At 38.4% G+C, this 15246-nt stretch overlaps 1 protein-coding gene across 5 annotated transcripts in view; it reads left to right on the top strand.

The window, feature by feature from the left end:
• The first annotated feature begins 261 nt into the window (after positions 1-261).
• PDLIM5 (PDZ and LIM domain 5) overlaps positions 262-15246 on the top strand; it is a 214195-nt gene continuing 199210 nt past the window's right edge. For all 5 annotated transcript variants that reach the window (XM_033400360.2, XM_049709180.1, XM_033400363.2 and 2 more), the window contains exons 1-2: positions 262-373; positions 3486-3623. In XM_033400360.2, the coding sequence (XP_033256251.1) occupies positions 3528-3623 (96 nt within the window). In that variant the 5' untranslated portion in view covers positions 262-373; positions 3486-3527. The remainder of the gene's footprint in view (positions 374-3485; positions 3624-15246) is intronic.

Consider the following 15246-nt stretch of genomic DNA (forward strand, 5'->3'; position numbering starts at 1 on the left):
AACGCAACTGCTGGCCAATTCAAAGTTTCTTTAGAGAGAAATGCATCCACTATAAAAAAGGCAGGGGGAGCGGACTTTTGCCAGGTACTGCTCAAAACCCCCTAAGACTACTGCCACCGAAAGTCTGTAGTGCAATTGTTTTACCGCAGGGGCTTCTGCTCGCCGCAGCACCCTTCTCCCAGCGCCTCCCAGCCCTGCTCGGCCCGGGGGCGTGGCCGGGGAGGAGGGGGCGTGCCTTGGCTCGGGGGCGGGGCCTGTGGGGGTTGGGGAGCCAGGAGGCGGAAGTTCCCGGGGGCCGTGGGGACGGCGTACACACCACGAGTCACTTGTCAGCGCTCGTCTGAGGCGGAGGCATCGCCGCGCCGGACCCGAGGTGAGTGGCCGCCCGCCGGCGATGCGCGTCTCGGATCCCCGATAGGGAGGAGGGAAAGAAGGAGTCGCCGTACGCAGAGCGCGTGGAGGGAAGCCCAGCTAGTGGAGAGGAGGGGGCGCGCCTCGCGCCGGGTGGCTGCTCAGGTGTTTGCCGGACGCCGATCAGCGGAGGTGGGAGAGCGGCGTGGGAAGAGGAGCGCCCGGGAAAGGGCGGCGCGGGAGCGGGCCCCAGGCCAGAGGACGGGCACTGGAGCTTGGGCGGATTGGGACGAGAGCGGCGGCGTCGCCGGGCACGCACCTAGGCGTCCCGAGACACTCGCGTCCTGCGCGAGTCTCCCGGGGGTGTGGGGAGGATGCGGGTCTAAACGGGAACGGCGTGCTGATTTTTTATTTGCTCTCACGCTACTGAGAAGCATTTATTTCCCCCCAAATATTGAGGATTGTGTAACCTGTTAGGGGACAGCTTCCGTGCGTCCAGAAATAAAGCTTGTTTAAAAAACAAATGTGTCATGAACGCCAGATTTATTAGTGCTCGCGTACTTGGTGGGGCTTTTTTTAAAAGACTGTGGTCCCGTTCGTTTTACAGTAAGTGGAAAAAGGAAGGGCGTATGGACAGGGTAGTCCTTGGAAAGAAAATTCGTGGCTGCGCTGGGCAGGGTAGGTCTCGGGTGTGATCGCCAGAGCCTCTCCCAAGTCTGCCTTCCTGACCACGGGGACGTTGGAAGCCGCCTGCCTAGGGAGCAGCCGGCTCGGGAACCTTATTTGGCAAACAGGGCTAGGCGTGAACCTCTCTGCTGGAAAACTGTCTCGTCGGCTACTTTCACCCGGTGCCTGTGGCTTTAGTTCTTCCACTCTACCTCCACAGTCGCTCAATCTGGGGAAGAAGAGGATCTCAAGATACAGCTTTAATTTCAGACCCTTCTCGGAGAAATTCATCATGAGTTCTTTCCCTTCTCCCACCCACCGAAGAAGCTGCGCTAGGAGTGTGGGAAATGCCAGGCTTCCTGCCTAAGTACTAGAGCAAAGACATTGTTTGGACTTTCCCCTAAAAGACAATCCAGCACGGTACAGAAGTGCCAACATTTTCTACGTGCTTGAAAGCAGAAAGGCTGCTCAATATTTCCTGCCTGCTTGGTATTTAAGGAAGAGTTTGGGCACTAATATTACCAGACCTGGAAAAGGCCAATAGTATTAACAGTTGCTTCGGTTTCAGAATATTTTAAGGCACGTGAAGCTAGCAAAGGGAGAGTACTGGAAGGGAAACCACACTAGAAATGAACTGACGCTGGTTCTGTAGTGTGGCTGTGACCTTGCCAGTGCTAGAGATTTTAATAACAAATGGGAGAAATCAGGAAGGGAACTCGTAAGTAAAGGGAAGCTGCAGGTACATAGGTTGATATATGAATTAAACACATTTTCTTGTAGGGAACATTGGGATTAGAGGAAGTGGAACCTAACTTTCAAATTCTTCTCTTGACAAAAAGTTAAAGATTAAAAAAGAAGGAGGGGTAGGCTGCCTGTGAAATATCTGTTGGCTTTACACACTTTTGATTTATATTGTGTGCCATTATCCAGTCTTTCTCTACAAGTTCTCTGAAACTTTTATTACAGTGAGAAAGCAATTAGACTATGTGGCTCCTTACTATTTGTGTTTCACATATATCAAATAGCTTGATCTCTGGTTTGGCCTTTTCATCTTTTTAGTGTTTGTTGCATCAGTATTGACGTAATGTATTATTGGCTAGTAGTCAGTCAACTACTATGCCAGTGGAAAAGCCCATTTTGTTTCTGGGCAGATGCAGGGCAGATTTTCACTGATTTTTCTTTAAGAACTGGACTTATATGAAAGTTTTGCCTCATTTTCCCCATATGAGAAGATGGAATCTGCTTGCTTTTAATATACCCAGTGATTTGCATATCTACATCTGCCACTATTAATTTGGTGTGATGGAATAGAAATTTTCAATGGGTTAAAAAAATGGAATAATATTTTAAGACAGATAATAGGTGATGATTTGGCTGAATAGCACAGATTTTCCAAGGAAGTGTGTCTGAAACAGCTTTTTTTAAAAAAATGTGGTTTTAAAATTATTACACATGTGTCACATTATTTTTAAAGAGGGAAATAATAGGTGTCTTAGTATTACATTTTAGAAGACCTCCATTCCTCCCAGTTTCTCCCACTCACACATAACCACCATAACAACCAACACCAAACTCCGAGTCACACTTTTTTTTCTTTAGTTTTTTTTTGTTATATAGAAGTACTACCATGAGAGTCATTATGAGCGCACTTCCAGCAAAACACAGAAGAAAGAAAGCACTGAAGCGCTGGTTCTTTTCTAAAGCTCTAATTCTTTCATGCATTAAGATTCACCTTTTATTCCTACCATGTTTAGTCAGACTTATACACTGTGTGGTAAATGCTCACTCCACTTTGCCTGATGAGGTGTGTATATAAAACAAAAAGCAGGTTCTGATTGAAATATCATTGTGCTAGAGTATTGCCCATCATTGCCTGTCCGAAGGAAATGTAAATAATTTCTTTGCGTGGAAAATAACATGTCCCCAGAAGAGGAAATACAAGTTGTACTTTATAATTGGAGAGAATAGTTTTATGCATTAAAAAACAACTTCTCGTTTTAAAGAATTTAGAGTTTGGAAAGCATGAATGAGAGTCTACCGATTTGTAGTTCTTTTCATGTGTTAGGATAACTTAGAATTTAAGTAAGTGAAATTGAAGGACTCTTGCTAACTGCAGGCAGAAGGACAGGGAAAATCATTTTGAATTAAACCTGAAATAAAGTTTTGTTCTTTTTTTGTATAAAATGAAGTGTTGTAAAGTACTTTGAATTAAAGTTTGTATGCAAGAAGCCACAAATTGTAGTGTAGCAAGTTGTAAAACTGATCAAATGTCTAGAAATATACTCTGATATGGAATTTTTAGACTATGGAAATTGGCATGAGTTTAGAGATTATGTATTAGCTCATAGATTCCTTTTCTTTGACTGAAATGAGAACTTAATATGACTTATTTTGCATATCCCCTCTTCCCCCCAAAACAAAATACTGAAGATAAACATTTTTGTTAACCATCTAATTTTCTTTCACAGTTTCTTTCATTTTTGGGCATTGGACTTTGAGCCATTAGAACCATGAGCAACTACAGTGTGTCCTTGGTTGGCCCAGCTCCTTGGGGTTTCCGGCTACAAGGTGGCAAGGATTTCAACATGCCTCTGACAATCTCTAGCGTAAGCAAACTTTACAGATTTTATTGTGGATGTTCATTCAATGCATAGTCCTAGAAACATCACGGCCGAGTTGTCGAATTCTCTGGATGACCTGCGCTCTACTTAATAGAATTGCTTATGGAATATGATCTCAGCAAACTTAGTTATGTACAGTAAAGGATGGGCTGGGGAGGGAATTTAGCAAGGATAATTGATTTCAATTAAGCTTATTTTCCCCCATCTTAATAATAAAATTGAAAGCATTTAACTGGGGGGACAGACTCCAAGTCTTTGAACAGTGGCTAATTTGGGGAGTTCTCTGGACCTTAGTTTCTTCATATGTAATAGAAGTTTACACTGGGATTTTCACGGTCCCTTTCAGCTCCAAAAGCTGTTTATTAGAAACTGTTGATCAATATTGAATAAAAGGACTGTTTTTGGTGTTATTTCCTCAGCTCGCTCTCTGGTGAGGGGTTAGTCTACAGTAAAATGGCCAAAAGCTACTTACCTATGAAGAGAAAACGAAGGGCTTGGATGGCCAACCAGATAGTCAGCCTTTGAATGCTTAAGATTTGGCTGTTTACCTCATGGATTTAGTTTGAATGTATTCTGTGTATATATTTTAATGACATGTTTTCATGATGATAATGACACTGATGAAGGGAGTAATTATAGCTTTCATTTATTGAGGTTTGACTGGGTGTCAGGCATTGTTTCACTTTCATCTCCAGTAGATAATTATTGCTGTTAATTACTTGTATAACATTTCATAGGGTTTTTTGTATATTCAACTAAATATGAATATCTATTCACCTTTTACTTACATGGTAGCATCTTAATACACACTGTTCCACACATTGCTTTTTTTCTTAACAATTTACCTTAGAGAGCTTTCCCTGTTACTAGAGTTTTTTTCTTTTTCTTTTCTTTTTTTTAATAACAGATGTATAGGATTCTTTTGTAGGGAAGTAAAATTTATTTAAGTAATCCCCTATTGAAGGGCATTTATACTGTTGCCAGTATTGCTATTACAAGTAATGCTTCAGTGGATATCATATATACATAATTATATATGTATAATTTTGATAGGTTATGCCAGTTTGCACTTTTGTGTAATACATAAAAAAATCTATTCCCCCAACAGCATTACCAGCAAACTTTCGGGTTTTTGCCAAGTTCTTTACTTCATCTCAGTTAATTCTCACACCAACCTGTGAAGTAGTGGTTTTATTCTCATTGTAAAGAACTGTGCTGTGAGCTCCCATGGCTGGTGTGGAAGAACTGGCTTTCAAGCAGTTAATGCTCTGCTTCCTCCCCAATAAGCTTTATCATAAATTTAGGTAGATTGCTTCTCTAGTTAGATATTTAAGAGAGTTATCTTTTGGTTTAATTATATATGTACTTATTATTTAATTATATATGTGTGTATATATATATATATATATATATATACACACACACATACACACACTGCTTCTTACAGTATGTATATCCAACTCGATTTTGAAAGATTAAAAATAAGTTTGTAACAATTACGTATCTCTATTAAAATACTTCAAATCCCAGTTTACTAATGAAGTTTTCCTTGTTTCTTGGCTCTGGATTTTTAAAATAGTTATCTTTATCAAATTCCATCTTGATTCCAGTTACTCAGATTTTACAAGGAAACACATGTATGTAATCCAGCCTGAAAGTTTTAAGACTTTGCCTGGTTGGATGAAATTTTAAATGTAAAGCATCTGTGTGAAAATGTGTCTTGTGATTTATTCCTGTTTGAGGGGGGCAGTATCTTTTTGCCTCCTACTGAAGAGCCATCATGAAGAAAGGAAGAATATTTGAATATTGTCTGTTTTTGCATTCTGTTTACATTATTTTACATTAATTTTGAATATCCTAGTTTATGATAATGGACTAAAGAAAATTATGGTTTAAATGCTTCCATTTTTTGCTGCAAAAAAAGTGTAGAAACAAATTAACACCTCATGCAACACACTTTGTTGTTTGATTGTAGAAGTGCAAATGGAGTATGTAAATGTTGTGGTACCATACCTTTAAAAAAGTTTTCTGTGCTTCAGTTTCCTGGCAGACAATCTGAGTTCCATGTTGTGATGCTGATACAACAGAACACTGTGTACATACATATGTGCCCTCTCCTGGCACAGAAGAAATGCTTTCCTTGTGTAGACAGAGTGTTAATTAAAGGATTTTGAACACACTGATTAAAAGAGACTTACGGTAACAAAGCTGCTGAGTTATTTCTGTTCTCTTACAAAAGTCTCTGCCATCTCCTGTGACCTTTTTGGGCCTTGTGCAGTGGGGCATGCAATTCATTCTGGATTGGCGAGGAGAGGGAATGTTGGTGCAACTGTGCAGCTAGGCTGTTGGCCTTTCATTGTAGTTATTTTTAACCCCTTGTGTGGTTCAGTTTAAACAGGCCTAGAAACATTGCCTAATAAAGATGGGTGCCTAATAACTAATCCATATTGTGGTAGTAAGATTATTAATGTTATACCTCATCTTAATTAGTTCTCTGGTTATATTTATTCTGCCTTAATTATGTAAAATTATTGGGATATATTTCAGTGGTCACCAGATTATTTAATTAGTAGTATCAAGAAGCAATTAAAACCTGAAAGCATGCCTTAAAATATGTAATTTAGTGATTCTCTTACTTTAATAATGTATGTGGAATTCTTAACAAGGTCTGGCATGGTATTCTCTCAGTTGTTATCTTTTACAATAATATGAAATTAAAAAGAAAAAATTTAGAGACTTGAAACATCAAATCCCCCATAATTTTAGGGAACATAGCAGTTATGTATTTTTTTACTTACAGTCTGTTGGAATTGATAAAGAAAAATAAACTTACAGGTTTGTGCTTCGCTAGGAACCTGCATCTATATATAGTTCAAACGTATACAGTATTTCCTCCGGTCATGTATTATTATGATGAACTCCAAAGGGCTCTTTACGTTTCCTTATAATATTGGAACTCTGTGATATCAAATGTATTTGAGATAAATAAGCCATTGGCTGGGACTTGAACATTCTGTTTTCTTGAGATTTCGTTACCAGCATAGGAATATATGGATTATGACTTGCTTCATAAAGCATACAAACTGTAAAATTTTAACATTACTCTCAGATTTTGTTCCCCGTCTCTTCTGTATGAGTTTTGCATACTTTTTTAGTAGGTGGGTTTCTAAGATAAGATAGGTGATTGTTGCAGACTTTTTGAAAAGATCGTCAAATTGCTGTAATTGCCTGATCCCATGTCATTGTCTTCAATTTCCTATCCTTAAAGTGGTGTGTTGGCTACTGGAGTTTGCAGGCTGTCTTTTTATGACCCTGTATTTATGGAATTGCCTTGAAGCCATGGTATGTGAGGATGGGTTTTATTGTAGCAGTGTGGGTTTGTTGGTCTTTGCCAATATATTTTATAAGAAGAAATAGGAGACTTGTTGCACAATTCAAGGCCGTATTTTGGCAAGTTGCTGACCCTCATGATGGAATTACAAGAAAGATAGTGTATTTGTGAATAACATTTTAAGTACAGCATCCTAAAATTGAAATACTCTCCTTGTGTTATTTTCTGATGTATGACATTAGAATTTTTCCCTTAGCTGTCAGTATTTGGATTTCCTGAAGTTGATCTCCCAATTCTCTATAAACACATCTATGGTGTTTCTTTAGCAGATAAAATCAGGTCAGACATTTTAATACCCAAATAATAGAGATTTTGATTCTCAACAGTTAGGGGCGGATCATTTGTTACCAGGTCAGACAAGATTTTAGTTGGATTTGAAAAGCAGAAGAAATGTACCATTTCCTGGAGTATGGAGTCCCGTTTAGGAGTATTAATAGAACAGAGAAAGAGCCGTGAAAACACTTTGCTGTGAATTCATTCATTCAGTAATTAAAAGGATACTTCCTAGAAGCCATTGAAGAAGAGACAAAGCATTGGGGAGTACAAAGGTTGGGGAGAAAAATAAACACAGTACTAGACAATGTCATAAGACCTGTCACAAGACAATATTTGATGGAATGACAGAGATACAGATAAGTGTTTCTCAGTTTCAGTGGGCACAGACCTTTCATATCTGTTTAGGGGTAGAGGGTTGGCTTCCTACAGGAGAAATTAATTGAACTGGTCCTTGAAGAATGAAATCTGAACACCTCAAAGTCAGTATTTCTCTGTGTTGGTTTTCAGTTCAAAGTGAAGACGAAGACTTTTCTTGCCATTGCTTGAGTCTGAGTGAAGCTGTGAATATAGCTGAGTGATTCTCCAGACAGGCCAGCTGCAGAGTTTCCCTCCTAGAGGTGGGCAGAAAGAGACTTTCAGTCCTCAAGCTGAAATGGGAGAACCATCCTCCCTTGAATAAATGGGCCCATTGTTAATTTTAAGCTGTTGAGTATTTTCTTTTACATTCCCTTCCAACTACCCTGTTATTATGCCAAGTGAGAAAGTTGATAATTTAGCTTGTTTAACTGCATAATGTGCATTTCACATGTATGTTCACCCTCTGCTTTTAAAATATTGATCACCTTTTGTGGGGGGCTCAGAGACCTGTCTTTTCCCACGTGGCAGTTTTCTGTCATTTGTGGTCCCAAGGGTCAAGAATCTCAAGATAATTCTGAAGGTTTTTTTCTGGTTTGTTATTTGTAAAGAAATGAAAATCTTTATCAGTATGTTTTATTGTAAGTTAATAGTTTGAGGAAAAAAAGGCTTTTTTTTTTTTTTTTTTTTAGTTTTTAATGAATATTGGGCATTTTGGAAAGTTATTGGTTAAAAGGAATTTTACTGGTATGCAGGATTTTTGTATCTGATGGAAGAAACAATATTGTAGAGATTGGGTGAAGTAAGAATAGCACTTTAGACCTAAGTAAGGGAGATTTTCATACAAGCTATTCAGCTACTCATGAGTTAGGTCTAATATTTGCTTACTTAAACTCAGAATAACCAAAGCCTATAGACTTGTTTTCAGTCATTTTTGAGAACTTTCAATGCAAAGAGTTTGTGATGATTGTTGGTTAGGCTGCAGTGTGAATATATAGTTAATCTGAATATACAGTTAGTCTTTGTCTGAAATATCCTGTTTGCAGTAGTTCTTACCCAGGTTCCCATGCACTGCAAGACTGGTCATGGCCTTTTCCCCCAGTTACAACTGCATGGAGGAGAAATACGATATGAGCTAGTTAATCTAGGAGCAAACATTGCTCCAGATAAAAAGGGGTTGTTTCTTTGGCATCTTATTATTATTATTTTATTTATTTTATTTTTGGCTGCGTTGGGTTTTTGTTGCTGCGCGGGGCTTTTCTCTAGTTGCGGCGAGCGGGGGCTACTCTTCCTTGCGGTGCACGGGTTTCTCATTGCGGTGTCTTCTCTTATTGCAGAGTATGGGCTGTAGGTGTGCAGGCTCAGTAGTTGTGGCACTCAGGCTCAGCAGTTGTGGCTCGCAGGCTCTAGAGCACAGGCTCAGTAGTTTTGGCTTACGGGCTTAGTTGCTCTGCTGGATGTGGGATCTTCCTGGACCAGGGCTCGAACCCGTGTCTTCTGCATTGGCAGGCGGATTCTTAACCACAGCACCAACAGGGAAGCCCCTCTTTGGCGTCTTATAAGAGATAATTATGTTTCAGCTTTAGGAGGTGAGACTCTAGGCCTTTGTTTGAATTTTTGAAATGTAGAAATATTGAGTATACGATATAAAACTTGACAAAACAGGATCCTCACATGTGAAATGTTAATATATGTATGGATTTGCAAATAAGTGACATAATATTGGGAATGAAAAGAAAACATTAGTTTAAGAAAGTAATGAGCAGTGACCATGGTGTGGTGACCCCTAATTTAGGTATTCTGGGTGCAGAGCCACTGTATAGCCCTGCTGGGAATTCAGGTTTGTTTTTTAAATTACAGAGTGGGAAAATCACTTTTATATCATAGATACTCTTTTTTTTAAAGGTAATAAAATATTTAGGTATGGACAGAACAGACAGTATTGAATGAATGTTTAAAGTCAGGCTTGGAAGAATTTTTTATAGTATTAAAATGGAATCTCTCAAATCTTCACTTCCCCATCTTCTGTCACCTTATTATCATTTCTTTCTTGTTGCATAAGTGGAGTTATCTATCCTTCTGTAAATACTCAGATTTCTTTTACAGCTGAGTTTGTTACCCATTTTGTATGATAATTACTGGAACAAAGTTCATCAACCTCATTGGCATTTAGTCCACCCGGCAGGGCTAAGCAGTTGCAGCAGATGTCCTTGTCCAGCCTAAATGGAGGAGAGTAAAATGAACTGGGGACTTGACGGGAGGGAAAGAACAAGTTAGATTGAAAGAGAAAAAGAAAGCGGTAGTTTTAAAAAGGTTACAATGGGAACAGTTATTTACTGGGTCAGATTTGGTACTCAAGAAATCTTCACCCTTCACCCTTTTCCCCCTTCTAAAGTTTGGTTAATTTATGGTTTTCTTTAGGTAAGATATTCATATGCGTTGAAAGCCAAATGACTCAATAGTGTTTAGAGGAAAGAGCCTCCTGTTGTCCCGTCATTCATTTCCTCTGCCTGGAAGCAACCAGTGTTAGCAGTTTCCTGTGTATACTCTCAGGGATAATCTATACAGATGTGTGAAAATACATATATATCCTCATCATCCCCCTTTCCAACACAAATAGTATCCTTAAAAATCTGCTTTTTTTTTGGCATTTTGCTTTTTTCACTTAACCCCAAGTCAGTAAATATATCCTCATTCTTGTACAGCTGCATTGTATTTGGATTTATCATAATTTATTTAACCAGTTCCTACTGATGGACAATTAGGTCCTTTTAGTAACACTGTAGTGTAATTTTTGCATCAATAACTATATCTATCTGTATATGGCATATATATGAGCATACCTGTGAGATAGAGTCCTAGAAATGGAATTGCTGAGTCAAAGAGTTGTATGCAATTGTAATTTTGGTTGATATTGCCAAATATCTCTATAGAGACACTCCTACCCACAATGAGAAAGCCAGTTTCCTCATACCTGTGCTAGCACAAGTTTGGACAGACTTTCATCTTTTCCAATCAGATGGGCCTATTTCCATCTTTCTCCTTTTTTACAGGGCTTAATCACAGGTGTTCTACAGAGGATTCTGTATGTTTTTAAGTGGCCCTTTTTTTTTTCCATTTTGCATGAGAATGTACAAAATAAAGATGTGCTGACCTTCTTTAAATGATTTTTTACCTTCTGGGGGGATGCTATTTATTTGAATTTTTTCATTTAGAGCTTTGGTTAATAATTATCCTCTATCATTTGTTTCCTATTTCCAAACGGATTTCCTCTCTCTGTTAACATATTACTTCCAATTACATGGTGAAAGGTTTTTTTGTTTTTTGTGGAATAGTTTTTGGCATAGTGCCCTGTCATAAACTTTCTGAAAAATTAAGCAAATCACATTTAATAGATTTCAGGTTGTTGCCTTTGGAGTTTCTCCAGCAGCCTGATATATTGTGGAATTTTAAATCCTACTCTCCTCTAGCTCCCCTTACGGATGTGACAAAGAGACTGACCATAATGAGGTATTTGGCCTGGTCCCTGGACATAGTAAAATTCACCCTTAGGAACCTCACTGTTTTCATATCAACTGTTATTAGCCAGTGGAGCATAACAAGTCACAACGGTTTCCAGTGTTTCGTAGCATAGTGAGTCAGGCATTGTGAAGGCATCCTAACGTGTGGCACGATATATTTCTTCATTTTACCTGGGTGTAAGCAGCAGAGAGTGTAAGTGTTGGTAACCTTGGTGACAAGAAGAGTCAGAATGCCAGGGATGTTTGTTTATGTGCTTAAAGTTGAGGGAAGGAGGAATTTCCCTTTACTATGCTGTAAAATTTTTAATATGATGAGAAGTGTTTGGAACTAGATAATAAGTTGCACCATTTGTTGTTTGAATTCTGTGACTTGTTAAACACTTTTTCCTAGGATTCAGAAAGTGATTTAACAATGACCACTGTTCTTCATTGTAATTATCTTGGGTAAATTTTGATTTACCAAAAGAGGAAGTGTTTTTTTTTTTTAATGACATTAACAACCGAATCCCATTTACGGTTGATTCCTTAGGGGCTTGAGTGTTGTGATTTGGTTGCATTGAGAATCCAGTTACAGTATTAGACCAGTGTTTCTCAAATGATTTCTGAGATATTAACTTTTAGAGATGGTGAAACTTAAAAATTTAGTAAGGTTGTATAATGCTAGCCAGAGGAGATTGTAGATATGTTCTGCAAGTGTTTTCTTCTTGAGAAAACATACTGGAGGACAGATATCCTTTAGAAAGCAAATGCTTTGTTCCTTAACTAGCAACCCTTAGGGATCTTCTGGAGAAAGAAGTTTGTAAATAAATACAAGCATTGTTATACATGTAATTTTCATGACTTTGGACGTTCTCTTGAAGAATCTCCATGCTACTGACTTCCAAATATTCTATGATTGGTTCTTTTGATCTTTTTATACTAGGCATTTCTGTTTATATGTACCTTTATTCATTCTGGAAGATTCTAGTTCGTATCTAATTCTCAGAGTGACACTTTGATAGCTTAGCAGACAGAGGTGTTTCCAAACTTCATCAATGGCTTGTTCCCTCCTAGGCTGTTTCCTCATCTTCAGGGTGGCACCTTGCCGAGGCAGGAATTCTAAAATCCTGCATTTAATATATTAATCCCGTCAGACCCACTTGGCAGAACTGAGTTTACAGTCCAAAATGCCTGTTTTGAACCCTTAAGTCCTTGGTCTCTCTATTCTTCATGCACAGGACCTTTAGCCCTACCCATCCATCAGGGCACATTCATATACTAGGTGCTCTTTGAAATGTTTGACAGCTCCAACTCACTTGGGTCTCCACTTTCTTTCCTATATTAAATAATAATAATGACAATACACTGACATTTATTGAGCCCCTATTATTGTCTAGGCCCTGATGTAGATATTTTGCACGTGTTCGATTATTTAATCCTCATAGTGACCCTCTGAGGAAGTATGATTTAAAACCTGATTTGCAGATGAAGAAACAGAGAGACAGAGCAGTTAAATAAGATGCTCAAAGTTACACAGCTAGTAATTGGTTAGGCTTAGGATGTGATACCAGACAAACTGAGTAGTAATACTGTAATGCTTTTAAACCAGTATACTCTGTTTTCTGGGAATAGGTGGCAGTTTTTACTACTGACAACCAAGTTTGTATGTGTTTCTTAAAGAGAGAATCAAAGACTTGTGTAAATGGGAGTAACTGAGATTACTTTTAAAACTATGACTAGTTTCTAAACTAATCATTAAGATCATAAGAGATTTTTAAAATGTACCTTCTAGGCCCAGACTTTGAATTCAGGATGTTTAGGGATTCTCACATGCCTTATGGATGTTTCTCGTGTACCATCGAATCCCATTTTGTACGCTAATGTTTGGGAACATTATGTAGCTTTTATTTCTTAAAAATATTTTTAGTATGGATCTTTTGTTATTTAGATCACTTCATCAAAAAGATTAAGGCTAAATTGCAGTGGAACTGCCACTGGCTAAATAATGTGACAGATCTGCTTTTCTCCGACTACTGGTCTTTTCACTTTTTTCAGGGTTCAGTCAACATAGGTCAAATCCTTTTCGGAAATAAATGTCAGTGTTAATAATATATGATATCAGGCTTCAGTTCTATTTATGATGCTGAAAGTATCTTTAGAACACTTTGAAGTTGGCACATTACTTATAATATTTTAATACTATAAAATTTAATAATGAATGTTAAATTTACCAAAGACTTCTGGAGGAATCTTTAGTAAATTTAACCAGTATATAACCAAGTATATAACAAGTATAGCTGGTTTTGTTTCATACCTCATTGTTAAGATAAAGTGGTAAAATTTATGTTAAAAGGAACTGCATATAGTTTTTTTAAGGCCAAATTTTTGGTCTTCATATTATGTTTCACGGTGGTACAGTTTAAGAACATACAAATAGGTCATATACTTTGTTAAATCATGAACCTCTCTCACCAGGAAAAAAACCGCTACAGCTCTGGGTCTTATTTACTCAAGATCGTATTAAAATTCCCCGTACATGTTCAATAACTGTTGACTGATGATTGTAATGATGATGGGGACAAATGGGAAGCTGGGTTGCAGTTATAGTCGTTTCTTCTAGAATTGTTTCGTTAATGAAAATGATTAATAGTTATAGTTAACTGATGAGACATTTTGGTTTTCTTTGTTTTTAATCCTAGTCAGGGTTGGTTTCTAGGAAACGCCCCCTATGTTACTTAATGTAATAGCCCTCTGCCTCCCTAGGTACGGAGTCTTCCTGTGTGTCAGCCCGAGTTTGTTTTCTCTGTATTTGACCCAGTAGTTCTCTTTCTATCCTTGAGTGGCATGCACAACAAAGGATAGCCCTCGCACACATTGCAGCCTTTCCAGTAGGTGACTGACTTGTATTTCCTTTTAAGTCTTGTGGATCTTCTGTTGGAAGCCATTTCTTCAAGTGTTTCTTTCTTGACGGTTGCCTCTCTTCACACCCCTGAGCATTTGCCTTTAAAAGTAGTTCAGTTTTTAAATGTCTCTTTATGTGTGACTCCCAGAACTGAACCTAACACTTCATACATTAAGACCAATGCAGAAGTATAGTTACTAAGTAAGGAAACTGATTTTTGTGACCAGACAGTGCAGGGTTTAGAACTGCCCTGGGCACTGGGCTTGATAGAATTTTTACTGTTTTCTCTGTATACTATTATACTGTTTGCAGTTTTTACAATATGTGTGTCTTTTGTTTAAAAAGTGAAAGGAAATTAAAACTGCCCTGTGCTTTGTAGACATGCAAACTCAGGCTTGTCTGGACATATATGGAAGTTAGGAGAGCCTGAGAGGGGCAGGTGTTTGTGTATGTGTGTGCTGTTTGCATGAAAGATAAAGGGACTTCATGGGAAGGAATTCAAGAAACACGTAAGTGAGGTGTGTTCAAGCTTAGTCCTTGGAGATTTTATTATTATTATTTATTATCTTTTAGGAGAGATGGGTAAATTCTTGGTACAGCAGAGTACGTCCTCTTGGTATTGTCTTCTGACGCTGCCCTTCTCCTGAATGACTCATGCCAGAGCCCTAAGAGAAGGTGTTAGTTAACATATATTCGTTAGGCTGTTACTGTGTACTAGGCTTGGATAGAGAGGGTGGTTCTCTGTTTTCTGACAAACAGGTACATGGAACATGATATGGAATATAAGAAGGAGCTTGGAAGTAGGAGAGGACATATATGTAATGAGGCTTGGTCAAAGACCACAGTAATATGAGCTTTGATCATACAGCCTAGTTAGGATGGTAGGGAACTTCTCGACTAGTGTCTATGGAATCCATAGAGGAGATAGAAGTAGCAGCGGTGGACAGAATTTACTATTCCTACATCTGGGCATGGAACCATTTATTCAGTATCACTATCGAGCACCACTGTGTGCTCAGTCCTGGTCTAGGCACTGAAAGTACACAAAACTAAGTCATTATTGTTATGAACCTTATATTCCAATAAGAGGGGCTGCTAACTCACAAGTGTATAGATAAATAAGCAATGTAATTTAATAAGGTGATGTGCCAGGGAATAATTGGGGGAAGGGTATATGGGGGAAGG

This window comes from Orcinus orca, chromosome 4 (genome assembly GCF_937001465.1).
Source record: "Orcinus orca chromosome 4, mOrcOrc1.1, whole genome shotgun sequence".
NCBI classification, from domain to species: Eukaryota; Metazoa; Chordata; class Mammalia; order Artiodactyla; family Delphinidae; genus Orcinus; species Orcinus orca.